At 34.4% G+C, this 20,130-nt stretch overlaps 1 protein-coding gene across 3 annotated transcripts in view; it reads right to left on the bottom strand.

Moving 5' to 3' along the window:
- Positions 1–1,865: 1,865 nt before the first annotated feature.
- Positions 1,866–20,130, bottom strand: part of USP45 (ubiquitin specific peptidase 45) — a 66,221-nt gene continuing 47,956 nt past the window's right edge. For 2 of the 3 annotated variants that reach the window (XM_074333330.2, XM_088795539.1), the window contains exons 14-18: positions 18,181–18,853; positions 16,088–16,185; positions 12,378–12,464; positions 5,987–6,140; positions 1,866–5,375 (exon numbers count right to left, since the gene is read on the bottom strand). In XM_074333330.2, the coding sequence (XP_074189431.1) occupies positions 5,245–5,375; positions 5,987–6,140; positions 12,378–12,464; positions 16,088–16,185; positions 18,181–18,853 (1,143 nt within the window). In that variant the 3' untranslated portion in view covers positions 1,866–5,244. The remainder of the gene's footprint in view (positions 5,376–5,986; positions 6,141–12,377; positions 12,465–16,087; positions 16,186–18,180; positions 18,854–20,130) is intronic. The other variant, XM_088795540.1, reaches the window with a different exon arrangement.

The raw sequence follows: 20,130 nt of genomic DNA, 5'->3' as shown, positions 1-20,130 counted from the left end.
TTGGAAACAGATAAAAGGCCCATTAAGTTTTTAAGAGTTGTACTGAAAAAGAAACTATAAACCCTGGTTAAAAGAACTTGTGACTAGTCTCAACTTGAAGGAAAAAAAAAACAAAAAAAACAACTTCAGCCCCTAATTATCTAGGAAACAGACTGCAAAAAAACTGTGCAGTTCCCAAGGATGGCATGTTCAACAGCCATTTAAATGTAGCCAAAGAGGATAATAAAAGAAGATCCTTCCAGAAGGTGGCGTCCGAGGTCACAGAGAATGATGGAGATGGGAATTCCCACAGAACTAAGGTCTACCCACAAATATTCCCCATGCCCAGGATGAGAGACCCTGACAATATTTCCATTCTTCTTCCTCTTTCTGAATGAGAATATCTATTGTGGTTATGGTTCCACCACTCTACAGTAAGTATAGAAAACAGAATATATCCTTTTGTTTCCTGGGTAGCCAGACCAGTAGGAGCAACATCCAGACCTGACATAGCACTCCTAAAGAGCCTGGTCTTGGAAAATAAAACTGCTTGGAGGGGACTTGGTGCTGTATCCATTGAAAAGGGAGTCACTGTGTTCCATTTGTAGCAAGAAGAGTGAGCTGAGTATTTGGTGACCACAGGGTAGAATTTGACAGACTTCTAGCGTACTCACATATCCCATTCTTTTTTTCTGAAACTGGTAGACTCTCTCCTACCCACCCCTATTTGCAATTAGACAGGCACATGTGACTACTTCTGATGTGACTACTTCTGGCCAATGGGCTGTGAGTGACACATCCAAGGTGAAGAATTTAATTGGTGGTGCAAAACCTTTTCATGCTCACTTTCCCTGCCATAATGGGGATGCCTGGTGTTTGAAATGATAGAGCCACAGTCAGCCAGTATTACAGTTACCAGTTGCAAAATAGTTGGCTTTACAGATTGCCCAGACTTACAGTGGACTTTGGGTGAGAAAGAAATAGACTTTTGTTGTGTTAAGTCACTGAGATGTGGAGTTGTTCTGGCAGCATAACTATCCTATCAATATACCTATGGGAATTCAAACATTTTGGATATTTCTGCTTGAGTACAACTTTTAAAATGTATGAAATAGTCTTCAGGGGGTTCACAAACCTCTGAAATTACATATAAAAGTCCGGTGCATATATTTTTCTGAGAAGACATAAATGTCAAGGTTTTTCTTTCCAGCTTCTATATTGCCACTAGCAGGAGTGAAGAGAGGGCCCCAAATGAAAACCCTCCTCTTGCCCCAACACTCATAGCTTCCCTTTGAGACTATCAGGACTAATATCACACCTTTCTCCCTAGAATAGCTGTCATCCGCTGGACTTTAATACCCACATGGCTCTGTGGGTAATGTTGCTTCATTTTTCTCTACATCACTTACCATTTGATACATCTTTTCTTTACTCTTCACTTCCTATAATGTCTATTTCCTCACTTCTTAGAGGGATTTCTGTCTCTTGTGTTCAGTGCTGTACTCCCAATGCTTGTCCCACAGCAGGTATTCAATAAATACTTATTGAACAAATGAGAGATGGTCTATAACTTTCATCATAATCTCAAAGAGCTACATGAGCCCAAATGGTTAAATACAAAACAAGTAGGTAATATTTCCTAATGAACTAATTATCCTGCCTGAATAACTCAAACATTTTGAGAAAAATCTGAAAGGATGAAGACTCGCCCTTGGTAGATACTGAAATCTGAGTAAAAATGGCCCATTATATGATATTTTATTCTGAAATAATGAATTTATAAAATATGAAGGTTATTTTCAATATAACTAAGTAACTACAGTGTTAATAGATAAAATATTCCGTCAATAATGTGCACTGAAAAAACTCCAGGAGCAATCTTGAAACAAAGTAAATAAGAATTTAGTATTTATTATGCATATTTATACAGGAACATGAAAATAATGCTCAATAAGTTACATAGCTATTTTCTAAAAACACTGCAAAAAGTAAAGATAAAACAGTAGGAATGATATATTAACCAATGTTACTCAAAACTAAAAATATAGTCATCTATCTTTTAAACAGAATTGAATCGATGATTTCTACATGAACATTTTAAACATCTAAAAATAGTCTTTCCTAATGCACTAGATAATATATAAAGGCTCAGTTTTATTGCACATAACATATTTGGTGTAGGCTTATTTATCAGATAACATGCAGACAAATAAATTATGAATATGAATATGAAGTAGGCTGGATGTGACTTTATACTACAAAAATTAAATGAAGGTGAAAAATTTCACAGCTTAATCTTCAGGAAATTTTATTAAGCTACTGTATAAAATCATTTAGTAAAATCATCATACATGCGAGCTAAAAGCTATTAAATATTATATAGTAAAATAGCTCTGTTGGCACATTTAAAAATCAGAAAACAAGTATCAACTAACTACTCTTAGAACTGACACCAACTAGCACTTTCCTTAGCCACCCAAAAAGGTGGTCTTCATATCAATTTTAAGAACACTGAACAACAAATCTTATAGACATAAACTTGGTTATGTTCAAAATAGTCACATAATTGGCACATAATCAAAATTTTATCATTTTAAATATGGAAAAACTGGGGGAAATGGGTTAGACATACCCTGTAAACCACTTTCAAAATAAAGCTAGTGAAACTTCTCTGTTTTACTTTTAAATTCATTCAGCCAAACACTGGTCATTGTTTTGAGGATCTGTAAACATTCTCACTTATTTGTACTGTTTCCTGAGGTCATCTGGAAACTATTGTTATTACAATAGTTTCACAATTTAGTACCCCTGCAAATGTGCTTTGGAAATTGTCAAAATAAAAACAAATTTAAATGTAGACCCATGTGTAATTTAACATACTTCCTCTATCCCAAAAGCTATCTTTAGAAAACTCTTAGTATCAAAATAAAATTTATTCCATTACCAGCAGAAAAAGCACTCATAAACTCTAGGCCATAGAAAAACAGATTTTACAATTAGCTCATTTGACATTATGGAAATGAAAATAAAAGTATCTTATATGTATGTTACTTCTGGGATAATGTCTAAAGCTTATTTAGGCCTCTCCACTTTAAAACAGGTTAAAATAGTGTCAGCAGAGTGCCTGACCCATAGCAGGTGTTCAATAAATATATACTAAATGAATAAATGTGAAGTTAAGCATAAAAACTACTGCAGTACTTCACTACTGAGGTAATGTTCTGAAGCTATAATATATCAGTCACTCAATGAAACGTGAATCTTAACTGATACGCAGAATAAAGCTTCAAAAATCTCCTATTTGATAAATGCAGCACTGGTGTACTTCCTGGCATCCTATCAATGAAGAGAGGAACGAGGCACTTTCGTTGACTCTTGCCCTCACCTGTCACTCACAAGCTCTGTCTTTAACTGTATAAGGGATAAGCCAAAAGGCAATAGAAAAGAATGCTCCTGTTTCTTTCCCTCCCCTTTCTCTCTCTTTCTCTCTCTGTGTCCATCTATCCATGAAACAAACAGAAAACATTAAACACTGCTTAAACTACCTCTTATAGGACATACAACTTGAGTTTGCAGATTAACTTATAAAGATACATTTCTCCATTATTTCACTGTTAAAAATCAAGAGAAATATTACTATTGAAATTGAAACAGCTTAAAAATAGAATTTGTGCCATGACATTTTTTAAACTCTGCATTTTGTACAATATTACCATCTTTAACACTAATCACAATTCCATTAATCCATATATTAAAAGGCAGCACTGCTATAACATATAAGTATATACACCATATATGTTATATAAGTATATACAACATGTTTTATGTTATATATACTTATAATGTTATATCTACTTATATGTTAAGAAGGGTCAGAGTCTTGGTAAATATTTCCACAATTATATCCAGCCACTATTCTTATCCTTCCTTCCCAAGTGGAGAATAATCTGGGACTAGACACATATCCAGCATCTGCCTGTAGTATCATTCAGTGGCACTAATGATTAGGATGCTTGAACTATGAAATTAGGTGTTTTGATTCAATAACATCAAAGTAGCCGTTATTTTTTTAAAATTTAAGTCTAAGTAAGAGTAATATTTTCCAACATTATGCCCCATGAAAATAAAAGCTAAACACACCTGAACTTATTAATGATGCTCGTTAAAAAGTGATCTCAAAACCCAAAAGTACCATGATTAATATTTACCCATCTACAGAACTAAAAAATGTGTTATATTTCCCTGTTAAGTATAATAAGAATATAATTCTCGTCATTTAAAATTTTTAATATGGTAATTTATATTTCAAAGGTCTCATATGGATTAATAACTTCTATTTACCAATTCTGCATGTTACAATTCTATTTTAATTGTTTATTGCATGTTATAATTATAGTTTGACCTTGGCTAATCACTTGAAAATTATCTTTAACTCCACCATGAACAGGTTACAAATAATATGTTGATGAAATATTTCCTGTTTTTCTAGTTCTCAAAACTGCAAAGCAATAATCTACGTAATCAAATTATTATTTGTAAACCCATATTACTAAATTTACATTAATACCTTTTTAAATGGCTGAATCAAACACAAGATGACCAGGTCACTATGCCAGTTATACGTATATGTGAGAGCAATGTTTCCCACATAGCACTATACATACACCATGGATAGCCCTGAGATGATTTTAAGTGGTGTGCTACATGGATGGAATATATGTCTTTAATAGTTATATATTTATTTTAATGTTTATTAGAAAAAATACAACTGGCACATAAAATGTGGAATATGCTCAAAACAGGGCTACGGTTAAAAAAAAGGCTAAAATATAAGGTTAAAAATAAGTAAATAATGGCACAAGGGACAAATATATACATATGAGATCAGAAAGGTGGTATGTGACTTATATTGGGAAACACTGTTTTAAGGAATGATCTGATTTAGCCAGCATCATTTCTGAATGCTTGCAATAATAAGCCACATCATAAAGGGGTTTCCCCTACTACTGTAAATTCTGGTTTTGTTCCAGGATAAATACTCTTTTTAAAGATGTATTTACAATTATTTTAAGAATATAAATTTGAAATCATCGAGTAAATTTACTTTAAAAGGTTTCACCAAAATGGTAAAAATGTTCAGGAGCATTTGAGGGACATGCTATTCTTACAGAAGAGAAAAGACTACAAAGGCACATTGCATATTATGGTTATCATTGCAGCATTTAAATAAAAGTGATCTAAACAATCATTACCCTTAATTCATAATTAAAATATTCTTTCATAAAAAAGAAGGTATGCTTGTGCACTAAGTGCTCTTGATTCTGAAACCACCTGCACATATGTGTCACTAACATGGACCCACTGGCCTGCTGATTCACTATCAGGTTCTTTCAAACCTAAGAAAACAAAAATAAGTAGAATTTTACAATCAGTATGTTCTTACTTTACATTATAAGAAACAACACATTCATCACAAACTGTAGTTATCTAATGCTAAATCTTACTGCGCAAGTCTGTTTCTTCTTGCCATACAATCTTCCAAAATGAACTAACTTTATCAAAGTATTAATGTTAGTATCATTTCATTTAGCTATCTATAAATATTTACTATTTTAGGGAAAAAATCATTTTCACTAAAAGTGAAAAAAAAAAGTTGGTTTGCTGATCCATAAGCAAAGTCAGCAAATTTTCAACTCTAACTCTATTCTGAGGACCTGGTATGTCTTCAAAAACTTTGGGGATTGTTAAATAAAATGCTACTCTACTGCAATACATAATGATTTAACACCTTGAAAAACTGTGTCACTTCACATTAGCTAGAAGGGTACATACAGTCTTATTATATTTAAGATTCTTTAAGATTATCTAAGTACTCCTAAACATATTTCTCACTTAACATTAACAAAGTGAATCCAGTGGCGTTATCCATGAAATAACTTACCTCTTCCAGAAAAGGAAGAATGAATTCATTTGTTTTTAAGAATAAAGTAAACTTAGGATAGCATACCAGGTACATTTTTCTTTCCAGTGATATGTTCCAATAATTTCCTGGAGGGTGTTCTCACTTTCACATATGCGGTGTAGTGACCGCCTCTCATTGAGCCACTGTGTTCCACTATGCCATACAGACCGTAGAGAACTTTCTCTCCTGCACTTACATTCTTTAGAAAAAACAAAAACAAAAAATCAAATTAGTAATATTTAGTGAAATATTGTAAGGAACATTAAGTCAAATGTACATCGTACTTAACATAAGAGAAATGCGTATTAAAACTATACGGAGACACCTTTCCACCATATTAGGCAAAATGCAAAAGTTTGACAAAACCCTCTGTTGGCTGGGCTACGAGGAAAAGAATAATCACACACACTACATATGGCAATGCAAGGGGGTACAACCCCTATGCTGGAATATTTCATGTTATCTAGCTAAATTACATATGTATTACTCATGGATTTATCAATCCTATTTTTAGGACTCTATCTCACAGGTACATAAGCAAAATATAAAAACACATGCACCAGACTACCAACTGCACAATTATTTGTAATATCACAAAATTGGAATAGACCCAAATGTCCATAATTTGGAGACTGCTTGAATATATTACCGTGTTTCCCTGAAAGTAAGACCTAGCCGGACAATCAGCTCTAATGCGTCTTTTGGAGCAAAAATTAATATAAGACCCGGTATTACATTATATTACATATATTATTTATATTATTTAATTATATTTTATTTTAGATTATAAAGACCTGGTCTTATGTTATAGTAAAATAAGACCGGGTCTTATATTAATATTTGCTCCAAAAGACGCATTATAGCTGATTGTCTGGCTAGGTCTTATTTTCAGGGAAACACAGTATGATGCATCTATACAACAGAGTATTATGCTGCTTAAAAAATGGAGTGCAGGTTACCTCTACATACTGTGATAAAATGACCTCCAGGATATAATGATAAGAATAAGGTAGAAAAAAGGATACATATTATAAACTATGGTTATTTAAGAGGGGAGATGCACATATATATACATATCTATCTGCTTACATATTTAAAAAAATAATACAAAAAACATTATTTTTAACAATGGTCATCTATAAAGGGAGGGAGGAAACAGGTGGAAAAGACATGGAGAAAAGCTACACTTGTTTAAATTTACCTTGCTTTGTACCTTTGATATATTTGACTTTGTAACTATGCAAATATTTATTCCTAGACAAAAAAAGCTAAAGGAGTGCATCAAACCAAACCAGTATTACAAGAAATGTTAAAGGGATTTCTTTAAGGAAAAAAAAGTCAAAACATGAATAAAATTGCATTAACTACATACCTAGCAATAATTACTTTAAATGTAAATAGATTATATGTTCCAATCAAAAGACACAGCGTGGCTGAATGGGTAAGAAAACAAGACACGTACACATGCTGCCTACAAGGGACCCATTTGAGATGGAAAACACCACACACAGACTGAAAATAAAAGGATGAAAAAAGGTATTTCATGCAAATATAAACAACAACAACAAAGAAGCAAAGGGTAGCAATACTTGTATCAGACTAAATAGACTTTAAAACAAAGGCTATAAATGAGACAAAGAATAATGCAGCAATTCCACTTCTGGGTATTTATCCAAAGAAACCCAAAACACTAATTCGAAAAAACATACGCATCTCTGTTCACTGCAGCATTATTTACAATAGCCAAGATATGAAAGCAACCTAAGTGTCCATCAATAGAGGAAAGGATAAACAAGAGTGGTAAATATATATACAATGGAATATTACTGAGCCACAGAGAGTGAAATCTTGCCATTTGCAACAACACAGATGGGACCTAGAGGGTATTATGCTAAGTGAAATAAGTCAGACAGAGAAGGCCAGATACCATGATTTCACTTATGTATGGAATCTAAAAAACAAAATAAATGAGAAAACAAAACAGAAACAAATTCATAAATGCAGAGAACAAACTGGTGGTTGCCAGATGGGAGGGGGGGTGGGCAGATGGGTGAAAAGGGGAAGAGATTAAGATGTGCAAATGGCCAGTTATAAAAACAGTCATGGGGAGGTAGGGTACAGCATAGGGAGTATAGTCAATAATATTATAATAACTATGTATGGTGTCAGATGGGCACTAGACTTATGGGGTGATTGCTTCGTAAGTTACACAAATGTCTGATCACTATCTTGTACACCTAAAACCAATATAACATTGTATGTCAACTGTAATTTTAGAATTTTTTAAAATAAAAAACAAATAAATGGATGTTGTTTTAAGCCCATAAAAATGTTACATAATTATTAAACAAAATTTTAACACATTTTTTGCGGGAAACGAGTAAACTCGTCATATCGCCTCTAGTTGGAACTGGCAAAAAATTTGCAAAGTAAATAAATAGAGACCTCTTTTTAAACTAAAACACTGAAAGTTTCATAGAAAAATATCAAATAGATCGAAAGATATGAATATTTTACGGAAAGTCTAATTTTGGCGAGAAAATGTCAAAAAAGCCCCGCGTTACGACGCGATTTGGCGGGAAAATGCCCGCTTACAAAGTGTTAAAAATTTAAATTGAAAATAATCATCCCTAAAAATAGAAATTAAAAAATTAAACAAGTGAAGAATATATCCAGTTGGTAGTATAATCATTCAGAGAGAAACCACGAGGGTCATGTCAAAAGAACCCAGGAGCCAACTTAAAGTGGCTTTCAGTAGCCAACTATAGACACATTAGACCAGGGGTGTCCAAACTGCGGCCCATGGGCCAACTATGGACCGCAATCCATTTTTTATTGGCCCGCAGCAAATTCCAAAAATATATTTAGTTTACTTAAATAAACCAGGTGAGGCAATATGTACTTCACCTCGAGTGAGTGGCCCGGCTGTTTGTGTATTTTACCGCATATGGCCCTTGGTGAAAAACGTTGAAAAAAGTTTGGACACCCCTGCATTAGACTAATACATTAGAACACGAATAAGAAGAGAAGTATAGGGGTGGCTGGTTGCTCAGTTGGTTGGAGCGCGGTGCTCTTAACAACAAGGTTGCTGGTTTAATCCCCACATGGGCCACTGTGAGCTGCGCCCTCCACAGTTAGAGTGAAACAACTATTTGACTTGCAGCTGATGGGTCCTGGAAAAACACATTTAAAATAAAATTTAAAAGTTTAAAAAGAAAAAAAAAAGTAGTGTAATAAACTGAAGCATATCTAATGTGTTTAAATCCATGAATTCATAATGAAAAATTAATTGATCAGCCTAAGGATGCTAGTAAATCAATTCATTATGCTGAAAACTGGTTTAAAGAGGAGGCAGGGATGGAAACATCCAAAATGTCCTTCGATAGATGAATGGATAAAGAAGTTGTGGTATATATACACAATGGAATACTATTCGGCGGTAAGAAAAGATGATATAGGAACATTTGTGACAACATGGATGGATCTTGAGAGTGTAATGCTGAGCGAAATAAGTCAGATAGAAAAAGCAGAGAACCATGTGATTTCACTGATATGTGGTATATAAACCAAAAACAACAAAAGAACAAGACAAACAAGTGAGAAACAGAAACTCATAGACACAGACAATAGTTTAGTGGTTACCAGAGGGTAAAGGGGGTGGGGGGTGGGAGATGAGGGTAAGGGGGATCAAATATATGGTGATGGAAGGAGAACTGACTCTGGGTGATGAACACACAATGGGATTTATAGATGATGTAATACAGAATTGTACACCTGAAATCTATGTAATTTTACTAACAATTGTCACCCCAATAAATTTAAAAAATAAATTAAAAAAAAACAAACAGGAGGCAGGGAAAGAATCGAGCATTTATCCTATCTCTTCTACAACAATTACACCATAGAGGAACTAAATATATGAAAAGAATTTCTTTATATAAAAGTATTCTAGTGAATAAATAAAGAAGGAATGACAATTAGAATATCACCATTCTGTAATTCTTTTTTTTGTTTTTTCAGTTTTTGTTAAATTTATTGGGGTGACATTGGTTAGTAAAATTATATGTTTCAAGTGTACAATTCTATAATAGATCATCTATATATTGCATCGTATGTGTAATTCTTAATAAACTCATGAATCTAGCACTGAGCATCATTGGCTGCTATCACAAAAAGATAGATAACTGGCATGCTGTGCCACCTGATGAAAGAATAGAATACTCCCTATGAAATAACCTTACCAGAAAAAAATTAAAAAGGAACATCAAACTTGAATCTGTAAAAGCTGCTCCAGATCCAACTATCCAACTACCTATTTGTAGGAAACAAAAAGGATAGAGGAACAATCATCAAAATCTAAATTATGAGGGCCGGCCCAGTGGCTCAGGTGGTTGGAGCTCCACGCTCCTAACTCCGAAGACTGCCGGTTCAATTCCCACATGGGCCAGTGGGCTCTCAACCACAAGGTTGCCGGTTCAACTCCTCGAGTCCTGCAAGGGATGGTGGGCTCCGCCCCCTGCAACTAATGATTGAACCCGGCACCTTGAGCTGAGCTGCCGCTGAGCTCCCAGATGGCTCAGTTGGTTGGAGTGTGTCCTCTCAACCACAAGGTTGCCGGTTCGACTCCCACAGGGGATGGCAGGCTGCATCCCCTGCAACTAGCAACGGCAACTGGACCTGGAGGTGAGCTGCACCCTCCACAACTAAGACGGAAAGGACAACAACTTGACTTGGACAAAGAAGAAAAATCCTGGAAGTACACACTGTTCCCCAATAAAGTCCTGTTCCCCTTCCCCAATAAAATTTAAAAGAAAAAAAAATCTAAATTATGGGATACTACCAGAATGGTGACCCAGTTTCTTCAACAAATAAATTACAAGGGGGGGAAGAGAAGAGGAGAGAGATGGGAGAGGGGAACGATATACAGAGGGAGCCAAAGAAATGTATACACATTTTAAGAAAGTAAAGAACTATTAAAATTATAACACTCAATATACACCAATAACAAAAGATGAATACAAGTCACATTTGACTTCTGCAATTACAAGAGGTGCTCAAAGTGGTTACCATCAGCATCCAGACACTTCTGATTACGGCGAACTACTGCTTGAGCAACATTGACCAGAGTGTCCACTTGTATAAATTTTTTTTGGCACCTCCATATTAAAAGTGACTAAAAGACATTACTTAATCATAATGTGTAGTCCTTATCTGGATACTAATTCATTTAAAAGTTTTCATATATGAGACAACTGGAAATATATACACTAGATGATATGAAGAAAGTGTTAATTTTCTTTAGTGTGAAAGTGGTATTGTGGGTATATTAAAAAGGGTAGGAGTGTTCTTATTTTTTAGAAATACATAGTGAAATATTTATGAGTGAAATGATGCCTAGTATTTGCTTCAAAATAATATGGAAGGAGGAAGTATATGAATAAGCATTTGGATGGCACAGGACTGGCCGGGTATCTATGGTCTTAGGGCTAGGTGCTGGGTGCTAGAGGTTCATTGTATGGCTCTGTCTACTTTTGTCTATGTTGGAAAGTCTCTGTAACAGGTACTTTTAACAATATATTTTCATAAATTTACTACAGAGCTTGTTAAATTTCATTGTTTACCACATTACCAAATTCTATGAATACTGTTAATAATTGACAGATAGTGCTGGTATTCCATAGCAAATGAATGGATTCACAAAAAAATTGCATTTAAGATATTTTTGTTTTGATTGACCAATGTATTGAAAATATTAAGTTCAATAAGCATTCTCTTATATACCAGAAAACCTAGACTGTTAACCAGTAATCATGAACAGGACAATGTTACCCCATAGCTGGTTCCCTCAAGGAAGACAAAGTCATCGATTTCACCTACACAGTTTTTACATGTAAGTACAAGCAATTATAAATCAGTTTGCTTTCTATAGCTAATTTTTAAAGTATTAGCAATTTTAAAGTATTATACTCAGCTACCAAGTACACTATCCTCAGTAGTGTACATGCAGTGGAATGAAAACCAATGCACTAGAATATTGATTTGTAAAAGAAAGAACTCTACAAATGCTAAAATTACTGTCACTTAAGCATATCATTCACAAGGAACTGGAGAGGGCACAAATTCTGCTCACTTCTCTCAGCAATTATCTGCTTCTAGCAGCATTTACAAGCGGCTTTAATCTTCATGACCACCAGGTCTTATGCTTTGGACACCTTTTATCTATTAATATCTCCCAGAGGACAAAAGTCATATTCAGTGTGTTAAATGTTCCACATGTTACTGATTTAACTTTACTAACTATAAAATTCCCTTTCAGACGAGAAGCGTATTTTCAAAAAAAAGGAAGTTAAGAAAGGCATGGCATAATAAACAATTATAGGAATCTTTTAAACATACTATTTGCAAGTCAATTAAAAATCCTAATTATATACTGTACCTTACAAGTAGCAGAACAGAATGGTGCTAAATCAAGCATAAGTGGAAAATCTACATGTCTGTTTACTTTGCGAAGACTCAATCCAGCCTTAAAAAGACACACACACAAAAAAATTAGTGCAACAATCTAAATCATGTTTGTTAATTAAAATTAAAAGAGGAATCCTAGAAGTTATTTTTTTCATAGATATGAAAAAAAGACTAATGAATAGTTAAAAATGTATATATGACTAAATTTTTCATTAGGTTTCATAAACTCTTAATACAAAGATCTTTCATTTATATGAGCATTTTTACCACAAACAATATGGAAATAATTACTTTCACTGTGGCTTTTCAACACTAAGGGAAAAAACAAATTCAATGTGATAAAAGCTAAGCTACTGATACACATGCCGTCCTGAAAGGTATTCAACTAAAGAGTCAGGAGGCTGGTGTCCTAGGTCTGACTCCATGACTAGATAATAGTTAACTTGGCTCCAGGCGACCTCATCTAGAGACAGAAAATGAGTAAAATACATTAGATTAGATTCTTTTCAGTTCTAAAATTCAGTGATATTCATTCATTAATAGAAAACAGCCTGAATACTCAAATAATTTTATTAACAAAAGTAAATGTTAAATATTATATAATAAATCAAAATGAACCTTCATGTTTTTGTTTTTTTTTAAGGAGGACACAGCTCACAGTGGCCCATGGGGGGATTGAACTGGCAACCTTTGTGGTATCAGCACCATGCTCTAACCAATTGAGCTAACAGGCCACCCCCACTTCATGTTCTTAAATAAGCTCTACTTCTTTCTCTATTTTTAATTTCTAAAGGCAGAACTTGGAAAAAGTACGCTTTGCATTATGTAATGACAATAATAACTAGCTGATAGACTGTTAAAGATATTGGATAGGAAACCCACAAATAGAAACTCTATTGGAATCAGAAGATACTTAAATCTGAATTATTTGGGTAGACGAAAACTAATAGATGCAACCTTTCGTGCAAGATTTCATGGCTTACTGCAACAACATAATTTTACTATAGATCTGTTTCCTATCTCCCTTTAAAGAAAAAAAATTGTATTTTTTAACCAAAATATACCCACTTACTGATTTGTTTTTTCAAGTGATTGTTTAGAAGACATAACATGATATCTGATGTGAACTTATGAGGTCATATCCCAGGAGTAATTATTTAATCTGTATTTAGTTTGTTTGCCTCCTTTTTCCTCACCAGGTGACCGCTATAAGCATCCGATACTAACACTGTCTGAGATCATTTCAGGCTAATGTGTCCTCCCCAAACAGTACTTTGCTGTTGAGAAATTACCCCATAACAGGAGAGATTTTTGTAAAGGGCTTTAATATGAATATCTTTTAATTTATTTTTTACTTATAGTTGACATACAATATTATGTTAGTTTCAGCTGTACAACATAGTGATTAAACATTTATATACCTTACAAAGTGATCATCCCAATTAAGTTTAGTAACCATCTTGAATCCCTTTTTCTATGGGATGATTTTTAGAAAATACCTTGCCTTATGTTGGCGCATATACAGTCTCCTGCCTTTTTTTTTCCGTTTTCTTTTAACTGAATGATATCAGAAGTATTTTTCCCATGTCATTATAATGTAAATATGACGTCCAGCACATTGAACAGTTCCACTAGGCTTCCTATCTGTCATGAGCTAGAACGACTGAGATACACATTTTTGTGTATACCTCTATTTCCTCACGATAGGTTCTTAGAAGTGGAATTACTTAGTCAAAAGTAGTAGCTTTGTTTAAAAATTATGTTTTACTCAAAATTTTACTTAGTGTTCTTGATATATATTATTAAATCTCTTTCCAGGTATTACCAACTTACACGCCCACTGCTGGAACATAAAAAAGTGCCTATATCTCACTTCATCCTCGCCAGCACTACTATATCTTTGCCAATTTGACAGGTTCAAAAAGGAATCTCACTCATTTTCTTTTGCAGGAAAGGATGGACCCCTTTCTTCATACTTTCTTGGAACTTTTCTCTCTTCTATGAACTGTCAATTCATGTTCTTTACCATTTTTCTATTAGGGTCTTGATATTTTTCTTATTGATTTTTAAGAGTTCTTTGCATATTTATGATAGTAATCATTTACCATATTTATGACAAAGATCTCTGTGTGAGATTTGCCTTTCAGTGTTGTGGCTGTTTCTAATATACATCTCTAAAGTTACTACAGAGAAACAGGCTTTCAGGGACGCTAAGAATACTAGGAGCAGAGTCTGCTCCCTGTAATTCCCAGTCCCTGGGAATGAGAATACCGCTTTGCTGACATTACATTTAGCTTAAGAGCAAGAAGGGACCAAGATGTCCATAAATATTTCCCTTTAAGGTCATGAATTCTTTCTGTAAGTTGTTCCTAAATAGGGATGCAAGTACCAAATATAAAAGAACTGTGGTACATCATGTGATTAGCTTCTCAGAGCTGCATGACCCTATCTTGTTCACACAGAGTCACTGTAGTTACATACTTTCCACTAGGCGTTCAGATGTAATGGGACACTGTACATCCACTTCTGCTCTCCACGGCCATTTCATTTCCACTGAGTTTCTATAACCATGGCTATAGAAAATCAACAATTTAACCTAATCTTTCTGTGGATAGGGAGAAGGGTTGTAGAGAAAAAAATCTCTTCCTGCCCTTCTGTGGCCTCCCTGAAACACTGAAGATATATAATCAAAGCTTTCAATCTTTTCTCTTGAGATTTCTTTTCTGGCTTTTATACTTAGAAAATCTTCCATACAGAGGTCAGGTTGATATTCATTTAAGTTTTCTTCTAGTCTTTTGATAATGTGTTTCATACAATCTTAAAAAATTATCTGAAAATAGTATTGATATATGGTATAGAAGAAAGCTCTAAATCTTTATTTTCTCCCACAGCTATTATTCCTAAATCCTTTACTGAATAACAACAGCCTCCTTCCCAACTGATTTCAGAGTCTTTCATTATAACAAAAGAGCTTTAAATTATACTCATGTTTTATTTACTGACAATTCTGACCATATTGTTTTAATTATTAAAAAAGTTTTATTTTCAAACAGGTATCAAAAAATCATCCCTTTTAACTTTTGCAAGAATGTTTTGGTATTTTCACTTATTTATTCTTCCAGAGAAAGGTTAAAATCATTTTATCAAATGCAAAAAAAAAAAAAAAGAAAGAAAGAAAGAAAGAAAGAGAGAGAGAGAGAGAGAGACAAGACCTTGGAACAAAATTATAAATAATTGGAAAGAAACCTGCCACGCTAAAAATATTTTGGTTCCCTCCCATTGCAGAGCCCACAGGGTGGAGCCTGCTTTAGAGCCCATTTTGTACTTAGTCCTAGCCAACCATGCCCAGCCTACGCACCCCTCTCACTGGGATCTTGAGAGCTCAGAAAGTTATCTGTACGTTGCTCTCTCCCTGCTTTTAAGAGTTCTTAAACCTTATTTTCCTTTGACACACAAACACACATACAACTTGGGTTCCTACTACCTAAATCTTCAAATATTGTGAATTAAACAATTTTAGTTAGAAAAGTCTTATAAGCTATTATGGCTCAAAAGGCAGTAAATCCCATATGACAAATTTTTAAATGCATTAACATTCATCCTTGACAGTATTTTACAAGACTTAGGGCTCTGCAAAACATATGATGAAAATTACTAAAGTGCTGCTAAAGGGACTTTTACCTGATGGAACCTTTTAAGATGGAGAATTAGGATAGCTGGAACAGCAGAAATGAGCAACTGCTTCCTGGCATTAGTATAAATCCCTTCTGCTTTCTTTTCTGCATAAAATATAATAAATTTATGTGTAAGATTCCATTTTATTATCTACCAAATAATATAGTCAATATTTATATAGAAGCATCATACCACATTTTTGAAAATATTAAAAAGGAAATTAGAATGAACTACTGATATATGTAACAGCATGGATGAATCTCAAAGCATTATGCTAAGTGGCAAAGAGGCAGAGACAAAAGGCTATATACTATATAATTCCATTTACTGTTATCCTGGAGAAGGCAAAACTACAGGGAAAAGAATCACATTAGTGAGTACAGGAAATGGAGAATGGAGGAGGGGATTAACTGCAAAGGGGAAATATTTTGGGGCAATGGAAATGTTTTATATCTTGATGGTGGCTACATTACTATATGTTATCAAAACTCATTAAACTGTAAAAAGGATTAATTTTGTTGTATGCAAATTATATACTGCATGCAAACTATTATATGCAAATTAAGTATATCTGATTTTCTTTTTAAGGAAAAAAAGTTAGACTTCTGGTTACGGGGTGCCTCTACTCCTTTCCAAAACCACTAAAATGAAAGTTTTTTTTTTTTCTAAAGGCATGCACTTATACAGACAAAGAATGGGTGAGGTGACACTTGAAGCACAATTTTGGAAGCTGGAAAGGTCTAGTAGTGACTTATGACAATGCCCTCTAGCCAAAGACCACCAGAAACAAACCCAAAATACATAAAATTAGCTATTATACATTGCAGTGAAAGGAGATCATGTATGATGGGAAGGAATCACGGGGCATTTCAATAAGAGGTTGTTAGAAAGGAGTTGTGATATCATTTGAATATGGTCAATTGCATATTTAACTTGGAGTAATATAAATTGGTATTTCTTCCATCTCCCACCTAGACATTTCCTTACTTACCAGTGTATTAAGCATGTCTTTATTCTGATGTTTTGACAATTAGGGCCTTGCTAACACTAGAAGGAGGGCTTCTCCCAGAGCTAGCTAATTCCTAGAGACAGTAAACAACTTAAGTGTGTCTTTCATATGCAAACAAACTAATCCAAAACCCACACCCCAACTACCTCCAATGTTGGGCTCTATCCACCTGCCCTAATCACACCAGGGCCAGTTACCAGACAACTAGAGAAAGCCTCTATAGCCCAGAGCCCACAGAAATTATACAAAACTAGTCAGTCCTAAACTTGTTTATCCAGCCTCACCCGTTCCTTCCCTTGGAAATCATAATAAAAGCTCTTGCCCTCGTTCCCCCTCATTCCCTCCCTGTCCTGACAACCCTGGTGCTCCCGTGCCCCCTCCTCTTGGGAACTGTAACTAACAAACTATCTTTTCAGCAGCAACCATCTCCTAATCTGTTTGCCTCACCATACCTGAATAATAATAAAATCTACATTTTGAAACAACTAGTCATTAAGAATCAGTATTCTCTCCATTTAATTAAGGCTAGAGGAGCACTGAAAATTTCTTACTTGACAAGTCCCCTATTTACCATTTTTCTCTGGTCAAACTAAACACAGTTATTATGTTGCTCATTTTATAATATACAATTATTTAATATCTTCAAATTTATATCTTATTATATGACTTTACACTAGATTAACTGGATTTGTGAAGCGCATAAATCTCATCATTTGTGACACACATTAATCTCATCGTTAATCTCACTAGTGATACTATTTTAAGTTTTAGGGAAATTTCTTCTGGAAAGATTTCAGACAGCTAGTCCCCTGAAATAAAATTATGTGGATTTGTACTTTAAAGGCAGAGATGGATACTTTAGGTTCTTCAATTTATTTCAACAAAAATCTATTGAAAATTTACTCTGCCCAGTCAGTGTCTTTAGTGCTGAGGTACAAATATGCAAATGTGAATATGACAGTCTCCACCTCCAAGCAGCTCAAGTATGGAAACAAGGTTCTTAGGTTCCTCTCTTTGATATCTATAACCAACTGGTCACTATTAGATAATTCATGAATGCTAAAAAACAGTAATTAAGCTAAATATTTACCCGCAGTACTGGATTCCCCTTGGTACTTCCGTTTCTTTTCAGTACAGTTCTCACATAGAAGCTTGTTATTCCCCATTAGTAATTCCATAGATGTAAACTGGTAGAGACAGGACTGAATTGAACATTCTTTAGAAGTAGTTATATAGCTCTGAGAAAGGGTCTGAAAAGCATTTTGGGGACTATGAGACATCATATGCTCCTCCTCTGAAAAACATAACTTATTTGGAAGATTTACTGGCTGATTTTCTCTGTCAAAATCTCTATCTCCAGTTACAGTGCTGCTTAAATGAAGTTCAGCAATAGCTTCAGCCACTCCCTCATCAACACTGTCAGACTCCTTGGTGGGTGGTTCGCTGGCTGAAGGATGATGAAGGTGTCCATTTGTGTGCACATAGCATCCACTACTGGATCTCAACGATGCATTCTGCTTAGAGGCACTTTCAGATTCTGAAGCCTCACTGTCGGCATCAACACTACTTTCCGAATGGCTGCCTTCTTTTTCACTGCCGTCGGTAGGGCTTTCAGTCAGCGTTGACTCCGTACTCATGACACTTGCAAACACTGAAGAATCCCCATTCATTTCAAGGTTTCCATTTTTCCGGTTTATGACAACAGCTTTATCTTCTCCGGATGACAATTTTCTTATACGCTTTCTGCCATGAATTAGTTGATTCTGTAAGTTGACAGTGTTTTCAGAGAAAAGAATCTTGTGACCTTACTGAAAATAAATGCCAGTAAGTCTTATTTAAGTATTCCACAATTATTAAATACATACTATTTCTAATACCTCTGAAATCTATTTCCTAAATCTACATAAACTACAATCAGTAGAAGAGATACTGACAAATAGTTCTAATTTAAAAATAAACCTTTACACAAGAAACCAACAATAGTTGTTACCCATTTAAAGAGAAGGAAACAGTACTTTTGTAGAACAGTGCGTTGAGGGAGGCTTTTCAAATATAAACCTTTGCATCTCTGTAGTCTTGCCACTTAAAAAGCCTTCTACGGAGCAAGTTAAATCTGATCATGTATCAATTTGCCAAGTAAGTACAAATCACATCATGTAAAAAACAATTTTTTTTAATGAAGTGAAAATTCAAATTGATTTCTTTAAATTTACATGGACAATTCAACGACCAGGTATGTCCCTAGTGAAATAATAGGTCTAGACAATGGTCATCGATAACTGGTACCGTCCCAAAAAGAGACATGAGACATGATGCGCATCTCCTTGACGGAAATAAGTATACACCACCACTGAAAAGTTTTCTCGCCAAAAATTAAATAAATAATCGAACCTAAACCTAATTAGGCCTCTAGATCTAAATGCCTTAGAGAGAAAATAGTGGAGACAGAGGCACCTGTTAACAACATGAGAATGTAATAGTAAAATGAATTAGTATTGATGTGGGAATGTGAGGAACTGCTGAAAAAAAAGAAAATGACCTGGTTTCTTCAACAAATGAAAAAAGGTGCAAAGGAAAAAAGGCGGGGGATGGAGAGGGAACAACAATCTGTAGATTAAAAGAGATTTAGGAGATATGTCAATCAATTGCAATCTATAGATCTTTTTTTAGATCCTGAATTCAAACACACTTTAAAAAGCAAAACCAAAAACCAAGTATTTATGAGACAACTGTAGAAATTTAAATAACTGGATATTGGTGCTACTAAGAAGTCATTAATATTTCAGGTATGATAATGGGACTGTGGTTATTTAGTTAAAAAGAGTATTTATCTCTTAGAGACACACATTAGAGTGTACGACACATTTGGGATTTATTCCAAAATAATCTGGAGTGGGAGGGGGGAGAACATAAGATATAGATAAAACACTATTAACCATGAGCTAGTAACCATTATGAAGCTGAGAAATGGGTACATGGGAGTTTATTATACTATTTTCTCTACTTTTGTGTATTTTTTACATTTTTATTAATAAAAAAT

The sequence above is a fragment of the Rhinolophus sinicus genome, chromosome 2, assembly GCF_057876585.1.
Source record: "Rhinolophus sinicus isolate RSI-liver-muscle chromosome 2, RSI-T2T, whole genome shotgun sequence".
Lineage (NCBI taxonomy): Eukaryota > Metazoa > Chordata > Mammalia > Chiroptera > Rhinolophidae > Rhinolophus > Rhinolophus sinicus.
The sequence above is the reverse complement of the archived record's forward strand: the minus strand, read 5'-3'. Positions and strand labels throughout refer to the sequence as shown.